Source organism: Mirounga angustirostris, unplaced genomic scaffold (assembly GCF_029215605.1).
Source record: "Mirounga angustirostris isolate CCGP_5_RB_7025 unplaced genomic scaffold, mMirAng1.0.hap1 SCAF_8, whole genome shotgun sequence".
In the NCBI taxonomy this organism is placed as follows: domain Eukaryota; kingdom Metazoa; phylum Chordata; class Mammalia; order Carnivora; family Phocidae; genus Mirounga; species Mirounga angustirostris.
In genome coordinates this window covers 145,369,983-145,388,414 of record NW_026991716.1, presented here as the reverse complement: position 1 = coordinate 145,388,414, position 18,432 = coordinate 145,369,983, and the positions used below count along the sequence as shown (strand labels likewise).

At 46.5% G+C, this 18,432-nt stretch overlaps 2 protein-coding genes across 2 annotated transcripts in view; one reads left to right on the top strand and one right to left on the bottom strand.

Moving 5' to 3' along the window:
* Window positions 1–9,469, top strand: part of DYNLT2 (dynein light chain Tctex-type 2) — a 19,186-nt gene extending 9,717 nt beyond the window's left edge. Inside the window, exons 2-4 of the mRNA XM_045865918.3 lie at window positions 3,711–3,917; window positions 6,180–6,338; window positions 8,689–9,469. Coding sequence (XP_045721874.1) covers window positions 3,711–3,917; window positions 6,180–6,338; window positions 8,689–8,799 — 477 coding nt within the window. The 3' untranslated portion in view covers window positions 8,800–9,469. The remainder of the gene's footprint in view (window positions 1–3,710; window positions 3,918–6,179; window positions 6,339–8,688) is intronic.
* Window positions 1–18,432, bottom strand: part of LOC135365471 (basic proline-rich protein-like) — a 27,596-nt gene extending 9,164 nt beyond the window's left edge. The window contains exon 1 of the mRNA XM_064596975.1: window positions 16,237–18,432. Coding sequence (XP_064453045.1) covers window positions 16,498–18,432 — 1,935 coding nt within the window. The 3' untranslated portion in view covers window positions 16,237–16,497. The remainder of the gene's footprint in view (window positions 1–16,236) is intronic.

The window sequence follows — 18,432 nt, the reverse complement described above, 5'->3', positions numbered from 1 at the left end:
AGTACAGCTGTCACTATTTGTGTATGACATGATATTACATATAGTAAACCCTAAAGACCACCAAGAAACTGTTAGATTCAGTAAACAAACTTAGCAGAATGGCAGTCAACAAAATCAATATGAAAAAAAAATCGATTGCATTTCTATACACAAGCTGTCAGAAATTAAGAAAACAATTTCATCTCACAATTGCATTAAAGAATAAAATATCTAGGAATAAATTTAACCCAGGAGGTGAAAGTCCTCTATAGTGAAAACTATAAGACATTGATGAAAGAAACTGAAGACAACACAAATAAATGGAAAGATATTCAATGTTCATGGATTGGAAGAATTAGTATTGTTAAAATGTACATACTACCCAAAGCAATCTACAGAGTCAGTGTAATCCCTAATAGAATTCCAATGCCATTTTTCACAGAACAAACAATCCTAAGCTTTGTATGGAATCATAAAAGACCCCAAGTATCTAAAGCAGTATGGAGAAAGAAGAACAAAGCTGGAAGCATCTAACGTTCTGATTTCAAAGTATATTACAAAGCTGTAGTGATCAAAGCAGTATGGCATTGTCATAAACACAGACACTTAAATCAATAGGACAGAACAGAGTCCAGAAGTAAACACATATTTACGGTGAATTAACTTATAACAAAGGAGCCAAGAATACACAATAGGGAAAGGGACAGTCTTTTCAATGGTTATTGGCAAAACTGGATCAGCATTTTACACGTACATAAAAATAAACTCAAAGACTTGAATGTAAGACCTGAAACCATAAAATTCCAAAAAGAAAACATAGGTGGTAAACACCTTAGCATCAGTCTTGGTGATGATTTTTTGATCCGACTCCAAAAGCAAAGGCAACAAAAGCAACAATAAAGAGGTGGAACTACATTAAACTAAAAAGCTTTGGCCCAGCAAAGGAAACCAACAAAATGCAAAGGCAGCCTACTGAGTGGGAGAGATTATTTGCAAATCATAAAACTAATAAGGGGTTAGTATCCAAGATATGTGGAAAACTCCTACAACTCAACAGCAAAAAAAAACCCTAGTAACTGGATTAAAAAATGGCCAGAAGTTCTGAATAGGTATTTTTCCAAAGAAGACGTACAGATGGCCAAAGGTACATGAGCAGATGCTCAATATCCCTAATCATCAGGGAAGTGCAAATCAAAACTACAGTGAGATATTACCTCACACCTATTAGATTCGCTATTACTGAAAAACGAGATGACAAGTCGTTGGCAAGGATGTGGAGAAAAGGCAGCCCTTGTGCAGTGTTGGTGGGAATGTAAATGGGTACAGCTACTATGCAAAACAATATGGAGATTCCTCAAAAAATTAAAAGAACTACCATACAATTCAGCAATTCCATTTCTGGGTATTTGTCCAAAGAAAACAAAAACACTAATTTGAAAAAATACATGCATCCCTGTTTATTGCAGCATTATTTACAATAAATAGCCAAGATATGAAAACAACCTAAGTATTTATTTATTCCACGATTAAAAAAAGAATGAAAACTTGCCATTTGCAATAACATATGTGGACCTTGAGAACAGTAGGCTAAGTGAAATAAGTCCGACGAATACTGTATGATCTCACTTATATGTGAAATCTAAAAAGAAAAATAGGTGAAGGAGGTCAAAAGGTATAAACTTCCAGTAAAATAATAATAATAATAATAATAATAGTAATAGTATATTATATTTGAGTGGAGTTTGTTCCAGGAAAGCAAGGTTGGTTAAACATTCAAAAATCATATAGCCACATTAACAAACTATTAGTGATGAAAAATAGGCTGGCAAATGGTAACATTTCTACTCACATTAAACCAGCTCACCAAATAGTCACGGCCGTAGCTGGACAATGATATATATCTAAGATGATGGCCTATCTCTGTGAAACGTATGCCCTGGTCAAACAGATGATATAATCAGATGCCAAGAGAAGGGCTGGAAGAATCTACATTTAAACATGTTCTTTCTCTTGCCAACCTGCCAATCAGATAAATCCCTCAGAGGGGGCAAAGAAAGGGAAGTATTGATCCAGTGCCAGTTTCTGCCACATAGAAACATCAGTGGTAGAGAATAAATACTCTCACAATACTCCTAGGATTGTGATTTTTAATATTTACATCTTAAACTACTGGTCTCTGCAGTAAAATCTGAAAAGGAGGAGGGATGATAGAAATAGGTAGACTTGTATTAATATATTTAGGAAAATCGAGAGATAATAAACATTAAAATTAATAAAAGTTTAATAGGTGGGTGCAGCAGTAATTCTATATAAAAACAACTCCTAAAAACATAAAACATGTTTTTAAATCTAAAGCCTCATTGAAAAAATAGCAAAAGAATAAATGCTTCAGAATAAATTGAAAGATTTGTGTTAAAATAAAAAATTACTTGGAAATAAAAATTCTTACATAAATGCCAAAGTAAACCATGTTCCTGGTTACAGAATTACTTAGTTAACATTATTTGTAAAAAGCATTACAGAGTATAAAGTTATCTCCCTCCAAACCTTGATCTCCCTCTAATCTGTTCACCATACCAGCCAGAATGACCTTTTAAAACTGTAATTTAGAACATATCACTCACATCCTTAGATTTTTCCAGCGACTTCCCACTGTGCTGAGAATAAAATCCAAACTGTTTACCACGTTCTTTCTATTCAGTGCTTCACGACCTGCTCCTCGGTTGCCTTTCTAGCTTCCATCATGTCACCACTCTGCCTTGCTCAGAACACTTGACCCACACTGACCACAAACCTGCTCCTAGAACACACTGTTAGCCTTGAAGCCTTTGTTCTTTTTGGGCTTCAGCCCAAATCTAACTTCATTCAGAGGGGCCTTCTCTGGTAACTCTGTCTAAATTAGTCCTTCCCAATGAGTTCCTACCAAGTCATGTGGTTTTATTTTTATAGCATTTGCTACTATATAAATCAGTTTATTCATGTTTCTGTATGCTTTAAATTGTCAATCAGCCCTCCTGTCCATTAGAATGATCCCTCCATGAATGGAGACTCCTTGATTATGAGTTAAAATAAGCCAAACAATTAATCCCTAGCTATTACAACGAAGCTCACCACTGTAACTTCAGAGTCTAGAACATTTATCTGGACCATATTAGGCACCAAATGAATATTTCTTTAAGGAGTGTTGAATGTCACAGAATGAATGTTGAATCTCAAAACCATAAAATAATGTATGTACCAGATAAATACACTTTAGTTATTTTTTCAACTTAAGACTTATGTAATGTTATTTATGTAAATACTTATGTAAATAGTGGTATTATTTACTCAAAGACAAAAGTAAATAAAATTTTAAGAACAAAATGAAGGGTAATATTTTCGTAACCTCAGGGTGGAGAACCAGAAAGTTTTCTTTACACACCTGTCTCCTAGCCACCCAGTTGCCCTCTCTGGAGGCCTCTCTTGTTTCTGGTTCTTTTGTATCTTCCATGGATATTTTAAATATACGTATGCAAATTTGTGTTCATAGATAAATAGATGATTTCTAGCTAGATAGACTTTTTTTTCTTTTACCCAATTGATAGCCAGGAGTGAATCACTGAAATCTAGGATTCAGCAACTTCTTTATCAATTAGAATGGATTTCCAAACTTTGTGTCAGCTCTGTCCCATTGTAGCAGGGTTACAATTAAAAAAGTGATCTCCTTCTCTTTTCCTTCCCCCCTGTTGCAGTATACACAGATTTTAAGAGAAAGACTGAGAGAATCGATTCATGATGTTCAATATGTAGAACCTCCATTTGATGATTCAATTGCTGATCTAGGTAAAGAATGGAAGAGTGCCCTGGCAAAATTAAAGTTTGCTAATTCATATAGAATGGAGCCATTGAAAAAATTCCAAGCTCATTCAGTAGAAACTAAAGTCCAGCAGATATTAAAGGTAGGTTGATAAATACATATGATAGCAATATCTTAGCTTTGGGGATTTGATAAACTGTATTAAGATTTATGGCCATATATTTCATTGATTTTTTAACATTTATCTCTGAAAATATGGAAGTACTTTTGTAGTCATACTCAAATATATTTCACATTGATGCTGTGAGCTAGATTTAATTTTTATTTCAACCATTAACCCGTAATTATCCATAAATTATTTATCCCTCAGGTTTCATGTTTTCCCATATTTGGAGGAATGAGTTAAATAAAACACACTGTATCTGTATATGGGTGTGAAAAGGTGGTCCCTGGACGCTAAAGCATTTAAGGGCAGGCAACTACCAACACAGGCACTGGTCCCCTTCCTTAAACTGTGACTGGAATCTGAAGGTCATTTAAGACAGTTGTTTCCAGGCTAGTCCAAAAAAGCTTCTTCAATTTTATAAAATACTGTAAGACTAATGTTAATACCAACATTATTTATACTAGTGTTGGTATCTGAAGCCTACATTGTTCAGATGGAAAGAATTCCTTCATCATCCTTCTTAAAGGACAAAATTAAAGTTTTTTATTTATAGAAAATTTGAGGGACCACTTTTTCTGAATCACCTTTTCATCTGTGGTCTCTAGTGCTGGGCCCCAGGCACCCAGGCGTTTTCTGATGGCCACATTCCCCTGTGGGACTCCACCAAGCTTGAGTCTACCCCAGATACGTTTCTGGTTTCAAAGTTCCCTCCCCTTCAGTTTACAAGGTGCATTCTCTCAGTAACTACTGATGTGAGCTAGGTGTTGGGAAGAAAGCATCTCTTTATTTTGTATAAATGATTAATACTCTTTTAATCATATCAAAGTTAATTATTTAAATGATTTAACTTTTATTAATACAGAAGAATATTTAGGAGGCCTACTCTAGCCTCCCTCTACTACCATAGACAGATACATTTCTAAGCTGAACTAATCATTGTCATGGCTTCAGGAAATAAATTCAACTCAATTTAATACAATAAAATAATTATTGATTACATTCTTCTCTTAAACAGTAACAGCAAGCATTTGTGACATGAGAATATACATTTGGTGTGTCTCTTACTTGGTCTTACCACATAGACTGAGTTTGGATTTATTGGATATGGTAGGATTTCAAATTGTATTTACATATGATAATTTACAGAATTGAGTGTGATGGGGCCTGGAACAGCTGATTGGATATGTAGGTGGATAGCTAGGTGTCATAAAGAGACCAGGGATTTTCACTTGGGTTCACGGAAAATTCAACATAGTTCTGGGTACAGAAATAGTATACACTGCTGGAGCTTGTGGGTGTCTTCCTATAGCAAGCACTCATTATTTGTTAAATAAGAGCATGTGGGCGGGCAAAGCCTGAGGTCTGTTAGGCAGATTCAGAAGAGACAGTGGATGTTGCTAAACGTCTGAAAGACAGAAACACAGCCAATGCCTGAGGGAAACAAATGCTTCTAGACCCAGTTTTAGGTCCAGCACCATTCTAGAAAGGAATCAAAACAAAACAAAAAGAAACAGAGCAATCTATTTGGTTTTACATGTCTATAAAATTAGCTGGTAGGAGCTCATTTGTTATCGCAGGACCCAGAACCACATTAATTCATCATTGTCCAGGTAAGTCAAAGGTACCTGCAGTCTGCTCATTAGGTGGTCCAGTCTGCTTATGGGCTGTGGAAAAGCCTAGTGCCTCATGACTCACATCTGTCTCCCCAGCTGTGATTAATCCACAGCAGACATGGCGGGGAAACCTTGGATCTCCTCAGTGTCCCCCTGGAGTCCACAGAGAGAGCAGCTAGAGAAGTGGCTTTAATTCAAGGACACTGGGGAAGACAGGAGTCACATAAAACAGGCTCCCGTCCAGGAAACCCAGGCTTTAGGAAAACGCAAGTCTGAGTTTTAGCAAATACGGAAATTAGAGAAAGATTTCCTTCATCTACCTAAGCATTCCCAGAAGCCTTGTTTTAAAATTCCCCTGTGTCTCCCCACTAGCTGTTTGAAAGGAAAACTTAACTGGTTAAGGGTTGGTAATGAAGAGCAATTGAATGTAATTAAAAACCAAATAAACTTTATTCAGCATTCTTATTGAAATAAATTGATAAGCTCAACATTCATTTAATACTATTTGGTTAGGAATGCATCTATTTTTTTAAAGTTATGTATTATTTAGATACATGTTTTCTTGAATTTTTATGTAGAAAATATTTGGTTTGAAAATTAAAATGTTTTTCCTATTTTTTTAAAGGAAAGTCTTAAAGATGTCAAATATGATGATAAAGTCTTCTCTCATTTGTCACTTGAGTTAGCAGACCGCATCTTGTCAGCAGTGAAAGAATTTGGGTATCACCGTTACAAGTTCATTATAAAAGTATTATTTATTCAAAAGACTGGTCAGGCGATAAATGTGAGTACCACACTGACCCAGCATCTACCAGGCAGTGCTCCACGGTGTCCCCTCTAGTGACCTGAGAGTTCCTGTGCCACTGGCCTCCACGGCCCCCAGGTGCCTCTCTGACAAAGGATGGTTTTGTTAACTATATCTTCCTTCAGTGCCTCTTATTTGAAAAGTACTAACCCAGAAATGGCAATTTTTTTTTAAAGATTTTATTTATTTGTTTATTCATTTGAGAGAGCAAGAATGAGAGAGAGAGAGCACATGAGAGGGGGGAGGGTCAGAGGGAGAAGCAGACTCCCCACCGAGCAGGGAGCCTGATGTGGGACTCGATCCCGGGACTCAAGGATCATGACCTGAGCCGAAGGCAGTTGCTTAACCAACTGAGCCACCCAGGCACCCCCAGAAATGGCAATTTTCTATTGATAATTTATTAAACTATATAGCTATCCTATTCCATGATCACACTAATTTTGACAATTTAATGTCATTTGATAATTAACCAGTAAATTTATTTTGAGCACTAATGGGAGTTAGGTTAGGTACTGAGAAAAAGAAAATGGGGAGACGCAGACCATGATTCTCTGAGAGTTTTTACTTGAGGAAAGAAAACAATGCAGGCCAGCGTTTAAGAAATGGAATGGGATGGACAGTGGTACAGCTTAGGTTTCCGAGTCCAGCTGACCTAGACAGGAATGCTGGAAGCGACAGTCGGAGCCTGCGGCCGGGGCATGGCTGTTTTCATCTGTAAAACGGAAATGGTACACCTAAAGGCCACAGCTACCCTGAGGGCTAAATGAGTGGGTCTGTAAGAAAGCCCTCCACGTGGTCTCTGGCACAGAGGCCTCAGTCAGCAGCAAGGCAATCGCGGTCATTTACAAATATGAATATACGCTAGACCCTGTGAGCTGGAGTGAGCTGCCCGTCAACACATCGCAGCTGGTCACGGTCTGCAGTCTTCGCCGAAGAAGGCAGAGGGCTGCTGGCCACACTAGAGTCAACAAGACGGAGGTGACCTTGGCACCCAGGGAGAAGAGAACACCAGCACATACTTCTCACGTGGAGGAGATTAGAGTAGGGCAGAGTGGCCCCTGGGACTGTCTGGAGCCAGGGAAGGCCCTCTGATATCTGAACATCATGAAGAAACCAGCTGTGCCAGAGACCGGGGAGAGGGACTGGCAACCGGAGAATGCAGGAGTGGAAAGATGCCGCGGCAGCGGGGAACTGGTGTGCTTGGTTACTAACCTGTGTGCTTGCCATATATTTCAGTAGCGCACATGGGTAACTACCGTACAACAAACCACCCCACAGCTTAGCAGCGCAGAACGACAGCCGTTTATCTGTCATCATTCTGTGGGCCAGCCAAACTATAGCAGCGGCTTCTCCTGCTGGTCTCCCTGACACACTTGCCGTCCCACATGGCCTCGCTCACGTGTCTGGTGGCTGGTGCTCGCTGTTGGCTGGGGCTCCCGGGTTCTCCTGCACGTGAGCCACCATCTTCTGGTGGGCTGAGTGGCTTTCCTTATGTGGGGGTCTCCTCAGAGCATTCTGAGCAGGTGGGAGCAGAAGACCTCTGAAGGCTTTGCTTGGAAGTCACACAATGTCCCATTCTTTTGCTCAGAGCAAGTCCCAAGACCAATTCATACTCAAGGGCTAGAGAAGTAGACTCACCCTCTTGGGAGAAACCACAACAGGTTTGTGGCCATTTATATCCACCATGGAAAAGTAGGCTGTACTCAAATCACGTATGGCTTTGTGAGCGAAGCAAAGGATTTAGAATTTTCTATAATGGTCTGCTTGGATAATCAATGCCATTTCTTTATTTCAAAACAAAGTTCTAATAAACTTTCCCTTGAACATATTTTAAAGATGGAAAGGAGAATTCCGTATCAGGGAGTGTAACACAGTGGAGTAGTACTGTATGCAGAACTCTTAGACCCAGTTACAGAGGGTTCCCGGCTCTGCTCCCAGACATTCTGCTAAGGTCCAGTCCCTGTGTCAGAGAAGGATCACTCCAGGAAGAGAAGAGGGGCCCTTTCAGGAAAGGGGGGATTGGACAAACTACTTTCTAAATATGACTTTCTTTTTTTTTTTTTTTTTTAAGATTTTATTATTTTTTTTTTATTTATTCATGAGAGACAGAGAGAGAGACAGAGGCAGAGGGAGAGACAGAGGCAGGGAGCCTGACGCGGGACTCGATCCCAGGACCCTGGGATCATGACCTGAGCCGAAGGCAGACGCTCAACCGACTGAGCCACCCAGGCGTCCCTCTAAATATGACTTTCTGAGATACTGTATAGACTTAAAGTTTACTTCTTAACATGTTCAATTTAAAGTTGGTCTTGAAATTTTTGTATCACAGATTGCCAGCAGATGGATCTGGGATGTTGCATGGGACAGCTGGGTTGCGGTGAAACAGGAAACGGAAACGTACGTCGCCTTGGCCCTGGTGTTTGCTCTCTATTGTGAATAGCTCATTACAAGTTATAGGAGTGCTTGCTTCTCAACTTTACCGAGATCTGTGACTTTGAAGATTTGCAAACTTCATAGTGGTTAGCTATGGTTTGGCCTCCAGCTGAAGACTGACTGTATTCTTTTAACAACAAACAAGTAAAAGCCAGATTTTTAGCTTCATACTTACTAGTTATCATATTTATTAACGTTCTATGACCCCAAAGTATAAATGTATGTACGATACATGTAAGGATAGATAGAGTATATAAATGCTTATAGTGGGTGCTAATATAGGGAAATTACTTATCATTCTTTTTAGAGTTAAGACAATTAGAATTTACTACAGGAAATTATGACACAACCTTGTAAAGTGTCGAGTAAATGTTAAAATAGATTTTGGAAAACTTCTAAAGGCAGTTATATCTTTAAATGGCATTTTAATACGTTGTAGGCATTCTTTGGAAAGAAATTACCAAGTCTGAAATAAAGACATTAATGTATTTAACACATCCCTAACCAATCAAAATGCTTAACGTGTGGTCATTCTTTTTGTTAGTCTGTTAATTAAATTCTTTTTAGGTGCAAGAACTGAAAAAGCTAAACCAGTGGGGGTTTTTTGTTTTGTTTAGTTTTGTTTTTTAAAAACAGAATTTTGTTTTCCAGGCATTTGATCAGGGACCCAGGTTTTTTCTGTCTTTCCCCTTCCCCCGCCAGACTTCTACAAACATTTGTTTAACTTGAGTTAATCACGTTCCTGTCCTGTCTATGACTAGACGGGTCATAGTTCACTCCTTGGGGCTGGGGCTGCACCCCCCCTTTGTTGGAGCACATGGCCACATGAAAAGAGTAGACATGACTATCAGTCAGAGGTCTTCCAGCAAGGAATCAGGGGGTGGGCTTGGAGGAGGCAACCAGTAATGTCTGTGATCAGATGAGTTGTAATCAGAACTTGGAAAGCCATGTCAAACTTAATGGATGGTTAAAATGGCCATTAGTTGAATAGTCCAAAGACTGGAATGTAGAAAGGTCGAGGAGAGTTTTCTTTTCACTTATGTGTTACCATGAGCTGGATATTCCAGGACAAACAAGTCCATGCTGCGCAGCATAAACACGGTCATTGTTGCCCAAAGAATCTTCAACATGGGAGTTCTCAGTTGTGATCTGTGGCCGCCAAAAAAGTGGTAGCAAGCCTGTGCAACAGCTCATGTTAAGCAACGCACCTTCCTGCTGAACTTGCAGGATTCATTAGCTGTAAAGCCTACGGCCTCCTAGAACTGTTTGTAAGGTGAGAATGAGACCTCCTAAGGCTAGCGTGTGAATTATGTGACGTAGTAAATAACCGAGCACTTGTGCCCAGCACTTCACAGAGCCCTGGACCTTCCTACGTCCTGAAGTGTGACCTGCTGGTATTACCTGATTTGAGGTCTCGGAAGTACCTTCCGCTCTGCTCTTTCTCTTGCTTTCCCCAACCCCGTACACACTTCGTTGTTGAATTCCATACAAGTGACTCAAATCCTCCCCTTTCCTCCACGGCCAAGTCTTGTCTGGCTTTGCTGCAGTGCCCCTTTCATCCGTGTGTTAGTTTAGCTGTTTTGTTCGGCCACACTCTGTGTGCACCATGTCCCAGGCACTGTGAGGCGCAGGATGTGGAGCCGGGCCCTTGCCTCAGCAGGCTTCCATTGTGGTGAGCGCACCTCGGGAGGAATGGGGAGCACACCCTTCTTTGCCTCCCACAGAACATTGGTGGTGCGTCCGTCTGGAAGGCATGACCCAGGTCATGTCACCCCCTGGCCCAGGTCCTCTCAGTCCTCGGTTGTCTTCTGAGTTAAACTCTTCTAATTACTCTTATGGGTCTGATTCTCCCGGGAAGAGAACTGCCATTTTTCGAGGTTTGATGGATTCCAGGTGCATGTGAACATCTCTAACCCAGCAGTACTTCTTACTGCTGCCCCCACTTGACCTCCCCTGTCATCAGTCACCTTCGATGCCCTCCTTTGTACTTTCATCCAGTCTCCTGCATGTTTCCGTTTGGGTCTCCCTCCCACCACAAAGACCCCTTCCCGCCTCTCCTCCTCCAAGTTGTGTGGAGGCTTGTACCAAGAGAGCCTCTGCCCTGCAATCAACCATGTCTTCCTGCTCCGCCGTGGCAGCCGCTTCACTGTGAGCCTGCAGAAGCCACAGGACCATCCTGAACCAATTTCCCAGTGTCCTTAAGGAATCGTAAGGACGAATCACATCAGATATGACGCAGATGTTTGCTTCAGCCACTGGAGAAATCTGTGCATCCCTGATCTGACTTCCTGCCCCTCAGAGCTTTTCAGGTCAGGTTGGTGACCTTCCTCTGCAGGCCCCACAACCCTCCTCTATATTCCCAACCTCTCCTCCAGATGTATTTTGAGTCTCTTTCCTTAACAAGGACTTGGCTTGTCCCCACAGAAGAGTCCCTGTTCTCTGAAAGGTAGGTACATGCAAAGCACCCTCCAAAGGAACCGTAAGAGCAAAGAAAAAGGCCAGGTCCAGCCTGAGGAGAAGTGGTTTGTTACGGGGACTTGGAGACAGAAGTGGGTCTCAGGCGGCAGTGATGCATAGATCTCTAAAACCCCACCTTCCCTAAGACTTGCTTTTTCAGCCCTGGAGGGTGGGCATACCTGTGGGGGGCCGGGGGGGGGGCGGAGAATGGTGAAGAATCGCTGTGTGTCATAGTCCTATCTCTAGGGCAGAGCAAGCCCGTCAGGCCCCGAGAGTGTGGCTAAACAGGGTGCGCTTAAACAGAAGCACAGCCTGGGGAGGGGGCTGTGCTCCAGAAGGTCACAGAGTGGTCATCATGGTGGGTTTGTCCAAGAGGACACCAGGTTCGTTCGCACAGGCCCACTACAGCCCCTCAAGCAAAAGCTGTTTTTCCTCTCAGTCCCTAATGCAACCCCTCGGGCCTTAAACACTCCCAACTCCTGGCAAAGCACGCGGTGTGGACTCACACCTCTTCATGTCTGTGCCGCCACCGCCCACGGCCCCTGGCTTGTTCCTTCTCATTACGTGAAGACGAGCTAGGGGACCCCAGCCCCCATCTCCATTGACTCTTGCTACCATTCTTTGTGACTTCGATATCCATACAGATAACTGTCCAGTAAGGCAGTCCCCACGTGGGCACGGTTCTGGTATGAACAAATTTTGATTGCCACGGTCTAGTAAACACCAGTCCCCCAACAGCATGACTCAAATTTCACCTACTCTGCAACACTGACAGCAAGTACATCAAGGACAGACCGCACAGCCAGTGCGCAGCCCACAGATCACCACACCGATGACCCCCACACATCCTGGTCCTCCTCTCAAGGCCCGTTGGGGATCGGCCGCTGCACCCCAGTTATTCAGTGCTTCGGCCACAACACAGACAGCAAAGTGTGCAGCTGTGTTGCCTCCTTGTCTCCCAGAGACAGACCCACAGGATGTTTCACAAAAATGGACCATAAAAAGAAAATTCCGTTTTACATTAGAATTTTGTTTTACAAAGTTTGACAAAAAAGTTGAAAGTGCATCAAAGAAATAAATGAGCTGCAAATGAAATTGGATGTGATTAGGAAATTTAAAAATGACAAGAATGAAGCTGAGACGATGAGACCTCAGCCTGCATGAAGGTACCATCCAACAAGGAGAAAGAGCATGGTAACGTTGGATCAACATCTTTTAAACTGCTCTAGAGACAGAAAACTGCTTGTGGTCAACCAGACTTGGTAGAAGACAGTCATAATAATGACAAATCCCAGTGGGTGTGGCTAGCATTCAGGCCAAATGTCCACGTTAGTTATCAGGTCGAAAGAAAACTTAATTACAGAGAGACTGAAAAGCAAGCTTTTACTGCAGTGAAGTCTGGTTGCATCCTTTCAGAGACCCATGGGGTTGGTTAGTGTTGAGCTCTGGTTAAGCTGCTGGGCCAGACCAGGCGCTGCTGGGAAACCTGCACCCAGATTGCACAGATCAGTTAGAGCAGGTGGTTGTGACAAAGGATGAAGAGACACTGATAACAACTTCACGTTAAGGACACTTGGAGGTATTTTACAACACTGAAAACGCAAAACATCAAGTGCTGGAAGGAATATGACAATTTATCAAGGCACAAAAGAGGTAAGTGATAGTAGAAGGCAAGCACTGTTCAAACTACTCTTGGTAAAGATTTTACACAGAAATAAAGCACTAATTCTCAGTGTTTTTTGGATTTATGGTGTACTAAACATTAGTTTTACAATTTAAAAAAATTCTCTGTACATTTATAATTGGGAGTAAAGGAGTTTTACAAATTATTAAGATCACTTTGCATGGTCTCAGCTTCTGTGGTCATTTTTACAGTCCTGTGCTCTCATGAAAACTAGGAAGTCTGTGCTCTAGCTTCCTGATTCCTTGACCAACTCACATTTGGTGACCTTTTCCTCTAGCCCACCTTGGTCATCTCCTCCTTGGTTCAGACTGTAGACTCTGCTGTCATCAATAGCAGTGTGACCTCTCAAATCTCGGACTCAAGCAGGTTATTTTTATACCATCATTTTCTGTCCTTAGGGCTCAGCACCTGTAGAATCTTACTGAAATCTCCAGTCGATGCAATCAATAACCCATTTTATAATCTCTCCCTTACAAACACACTCAAATTCCTTTGCCCCTCTTACTCATCTGGGAAAACCCCTTCCTGAAGGAAATGCATATTCATAGCCTAAATTCAAGTAGCTAAATTTGAGAAGATGGGAAAGCCAGACAGACTGGTTTCCCTTGAAGCTCTCTACCAAAAACCTGCAGCAGGCAAACCATTTGGCATCCTAGGAACTTTGCTCTCCTACCTCTCCCCACTACCTCCTTATTCCTCTCCTCTCCTCACTTCCATGGGTGGTTTCACCTCCTATTTCATTCAGGAAAGAAAAAATATCAGAGGAAAATCTTTCAAGTTTTTCACCACCAAGTCTCAAAACCTACTTGCATCTGCAGCCACATTCTGTTTCCTGTCTTGTCGCAGTGGATAGACTGTGCTTCTTGTAAGCTGTCAAGGGCTTACCCAGCACCGTGCTGGCTTCTGGCCTTCCCAGAGCTGCCTCCCTAGCTCCTGCACGCGATGCCCCCTCTGCTCCCCCTCCTTGGCATTCAAGCTTGTTCCCGTGTCCCGCCTTAAAGACAACAACCCACTTCTCCAGCTACCTTCTTTCTCAGATACTCGGCACAAACTTCACGTATTAACCTCCCGTTCCCTCCTCAAGGGACTTCAGGCTAGCTTCTGAAGTTGCCACTCCTTAGAAACAGCTCAAAATAATTAAGTTTGCTCATTACCCCCAGATTGCTAAATACAATGGACATTTCTTTGTCCTCATCTTTTTTTTTTTTTAAAGATTTTATTTATTTATTTGAGACAGAGAGAATGAGAGAGAGAGAGAGAGAGCACATGAGAGGGGGGAGGGTCAGAGGGAGAAGCAGACTCCCCGCCGAACAGGGAGCCCGATGCGGGACTCGATCCAGGGACTCCAGGATCATGACCTGAGCCGAAGGCAGTCGCTTAACCAACTGAGCCACCCAGGCGCCCTGTCCTCATCTTATTAACCTCTCAATTGACATAGTTGTCCCTCTTTTTTTTTTTTTTAAGATTTTATTTATTTATTTGAGAGAGAGAATGAGAGAGAGAGCACATGAGAGGGGGGAGGGTCAGAGGCAGAAGCAGGCTCCCCGCCGAGCAGGGAGCCCGATGCGGGACTCGATCCCGGGACTCCAGGATCATGACCTGAGCTGAAGGCAGTCGCTCAACCAACTGAGCCACCCAGGCGCCTCTGTCCCTCTTTTTGAAACACTATCCTCTCAGTTTACAATATCTGTCACTTAGTTTCCTGCTCCTTTTCCACTTATTTCCAACTTAGTACGTAGCAAGGTAGTATTTGATGAATAAATGAATGATTCCTTATATTTCTATCACCTAACATAATTCTTAGTTCATAGTTGCTTTTCATAAAATATTTGTGAAATAATTGGATGGACATTATTATTTTAATCCTACAAATGAGGAAATGGAGTTTCAGAGAGATAAAAAATTAACCCATTATGGATCACACAGCTATTAAGTGGCACAGTTGGTACTGATCACAATCTTATCTCATTTTTTTTTTTTTTTTTAAGAGAGGGAAGAGGGAGGGGCAGAAGGAGAGGGAGAGAGAGAATCCCAAGCAGGCTCCACACTGAGCGGGGAGCCCCATCAGGGGCTGGATCTTACCACCCTGAGATCAAGACCTGAGCCCAAATCAAAAGTCAGATGCTCAGTCAACTGAGCCACTGAGGTGCCCCCCAAATCTTAACTCTTGATCTTTGTTCTCACCATTGCATCATGCCACTGCCCTGTATATTTCACCCCTAACTCCTGGAATCTGCCTTCATCTACCCTACTCTCAACCCACACTGGAATGGCTGATGTGCCTAAATATGCTTCTTATTTTTCCATCTCTCAGTCTTTTTCAGGCTTGAAACCCTATTTCCATTTCCAATTGTACATTGACCTGGAATTGTCCTACCCCAGTCTCTTAAGATACTTTTCAAATTCTATGTCAACCTTAAAATCTTAACTTTTGTACTTGCAAGTAAATTTTTTCCCACCTAAACTGCCTTTAAATACATTTATATATTTGTGTCATATTCTTTCAGTGTTGAAACTGCCCATGGGCAGGGATTGGAATCCACAAGAGTGTCTCCTGAATATTCTGGCTTGCCTTGCATGTTGAAGGGCTGAGTCAGTACCTGTTGACTTGGAATGAAGAGTTTTAAACTTGCATCTGATCTAGAGACAGAATACCCAAGGGAAGAGAGTGGACCGAAATAAATGAAAGTATATTCTGAACATATATATGTATGTATATTTAATGTTAAATTCCATCTAAAGAATCCGAGTAAGGGCCCTGATGAGTTAAGAGAATTGGGGAGAAAGTTGTTGATTTTTCTTGGTGGATTCAGACAGGCTATTTTCTTCAGTGCGTAGGGAAACAGGGAGCTGGTCTGACTGAGGTTGTGAGTGAAAGCAAAGTTTAAATCAGGAGCCCTTTGTGAGTCTCCAGCTATTGGTGCCATTTCTGAGCTGATGGGAATGGAAAGTCAGGAATAGGTGGGCTGGGAGAGTCAAAATAGGTCCTTTATCCCTTTACTTCTCCTTTCCAAACTTTTGCTTGCTGAGTGTAAGCAAAAATAACGAAAGGGAAGTCATGTGTCTATTGCCTGAAGCAAGTCCTCTACACTCTGAGATACTAAAGTGTCTGCTGAGAGGTCTACTGCGACAGATTTCTGGTACCCTTGTCGTCACAACTATCTGCCATGTTCTTTTAAGGTTCAGTTCCTGACGTGTGGAGAAATCTAGAAGTGGCCAGGTGAAGTCTACCAACTAGGATTAACGATAAATTCAGTTCAAGTAGAACGCTTCCCATCATGTCGGTGTCTTTTGTCAGCCTACCTTTGGACCATGACCTTTGCAGTAATCCTGAGGATTCAGGATTTCTCCCCACTTCGCAGATGAGACAAGAGGCCCGGGAGGTCAGCAGCGTTAGGGAGCTCTCCCCGCGTGCCGGACCACCTGGCGGCCTTCGAGGGTCTCAGGTGCCCGCTGCCGCACGGGGCACACTGCGCCGCACAATCACGCGCGTGCGAGCTGAATCCGAGCCACTCTTACGCTGTGCCATCTCGACAGGCAGGGAGCTGGATGTGCAGAAACTTTTCAGATGAAAGCAGCGGAGGATGTCATAGACTGGCTCCCTGGCAGGTGGTTCAGGAGCTGCGGAGAGCGTGAGGCCGCAGCAGAGAACAAAGGCGGCCGAGGGGCGGTGGCCGAGGGCCGACCGCGAAATGGGCAGGGGCCCCCACAGCCCCCCGCGATACAGCCCACGGGGCCGGTGCCAGGACGCGGGGACCCCCGGGGGGAGGGGGTGGGTCCCTCGGGATTGAGGGGGAGGACAGGGACCCTTGGGAGAAGGGGGGGAGGAGGAGGAGAGTCCCTCGGTGAGGGGGTAGGGGCAGCGGGGACCCCCTGGGGGGAGGCGCGGAGGGTCTCTCGGGGGAGGGGAGGGGGAGGGGCGGCGGGGGCCCCTGGGGGGAGGTGCGGAGGGTCTCTCGGGGGAGGGGAGGGGAGGGGAGGAGGGGGCCCCTGGGCCGAGGGGGCAGAGGGTCTCTCGGGGGAGGGGAGGGGGTAGCGGCGGCGGGGACCCCCGGGGGGAGGGGCGGAGGCGGCAGAGGGTCTCGCGGGGGGGAGCGAAGGGGTAGCGGCGGCGGGGACCTCTGGGCTGAGGGGGCAGAAGGTCTCTCGGGTGAAGGGAGGGGGGAGGGGGCGGAGGGTCCCGCGTGTGAGGGCAAGGGGTAGAGGCGGCGGAGACCCCTGGGCTGAGGGGGGCAGAGGGTCTCTCGGGGGAGGGGAGGAGGGGGTAGCGGCGGCGGGGACCCCCGGGGGGAGGGGCGGAGGCGGCGGAGGGTCCCTCGGGGGAGGGGGCGGCCCCCCGGAGGGAGGGTCCCCCGGGAGGGGAGGGGCGGGGCGGCGGAGGGTCCCTCGGCGGAGGGGGCGGCCCCCCGGAGGGAGGGTCCCCCGGGAGGGGAGGGGCGGGGCGGCGGGGACCCCCCCGGGGGGAGGGGCGGAGGCGGCGGAGGGTCCCTCGGGGGAGGGGGCGGCCCCCCGGAGGGAGGGTCCCCCGGGAGGGGAGGGGCGGGGCGGCGGAGGGTCCCTCGGGGGAGGGGGCGGCCCCCCGGAGGGAGGGTCCCCCGGGAGGGGAGGGGCGGGGCGGCGGAGGGTCCCTCGGCGGAGGCGGCGGCCCCCCGGAGGGAGGGTCCCCCGGGAGGGGAGGGGCGGGGCGGCGGAGGGTCCCTCGGCGGAGGCGGCGGCCCCCCGGAGGGAGGGTCCCCCGGGAGGGGAGGGGCGGGGCGGCGGAGGGTCCCTCGGCGGAGGCGGCGGCCCCCCGGAGGGAGGGTCCCCCGGGAGGGGAGGGGCGGGGCGGCGGAGGGTCCCTCGGCGGAGGCGGCGGCCCCCCGGAGGGAGGGTCCCCCGGGAGGGGAGGGGCGGGGCGGCGGAGGGTCCCTCGGCGGAGGCGGCGGCCCCCCGGAGGGAGGGTCCCCCGGGAGGGGAGGGGGCGGCGCGGCGCGGCGCGGCGCGGTGGGAGGAGAGGGCTGACGTGCGGCGGGGCCGGGCCGGGCCGGGCCGGGGGCCGCGGGGAGGGGGCGGCTGCGAGCGCGCCAAGTGGCGGCGGGCCGGGGCGGGGCTGGGGGCTGAGGGGACGGCGGGAGGTGGGGCCGCGGAGCGCGCCGGGCTGCGGCGGGCCGGGAGGTGTGGCGGCGGCGGCGGCCCGAGGATCGCGCGGGGCCGCGCAGCGCGGCGGGGCGGCAGCAGCCGAGCGCCGCGGCCGGCGGCGGCCGGGGGGCCGAGGCGAGCGGCGGCCGGGGCCGAGAGGGGCCGCGGGGCGCGGCGGCGGAAGGGCGCGGTGCGCGGGCGGAGGGGCGCGCGGGGCCGAGGGGCGCCGGCGCGGCGGGAACCGCGGAGGCCGGCGGACGGCGCCGCCGCGGAGCGGGGGGGCGCGCTGAGCGGCCGGCGGGGCTGAAGCGCGCGGGCCGCCGGCGGCCTCCTTCCGCCCCCGCAGCCGCGGCGCCCCGGCGGCGCACTGGCGGCGGCCAT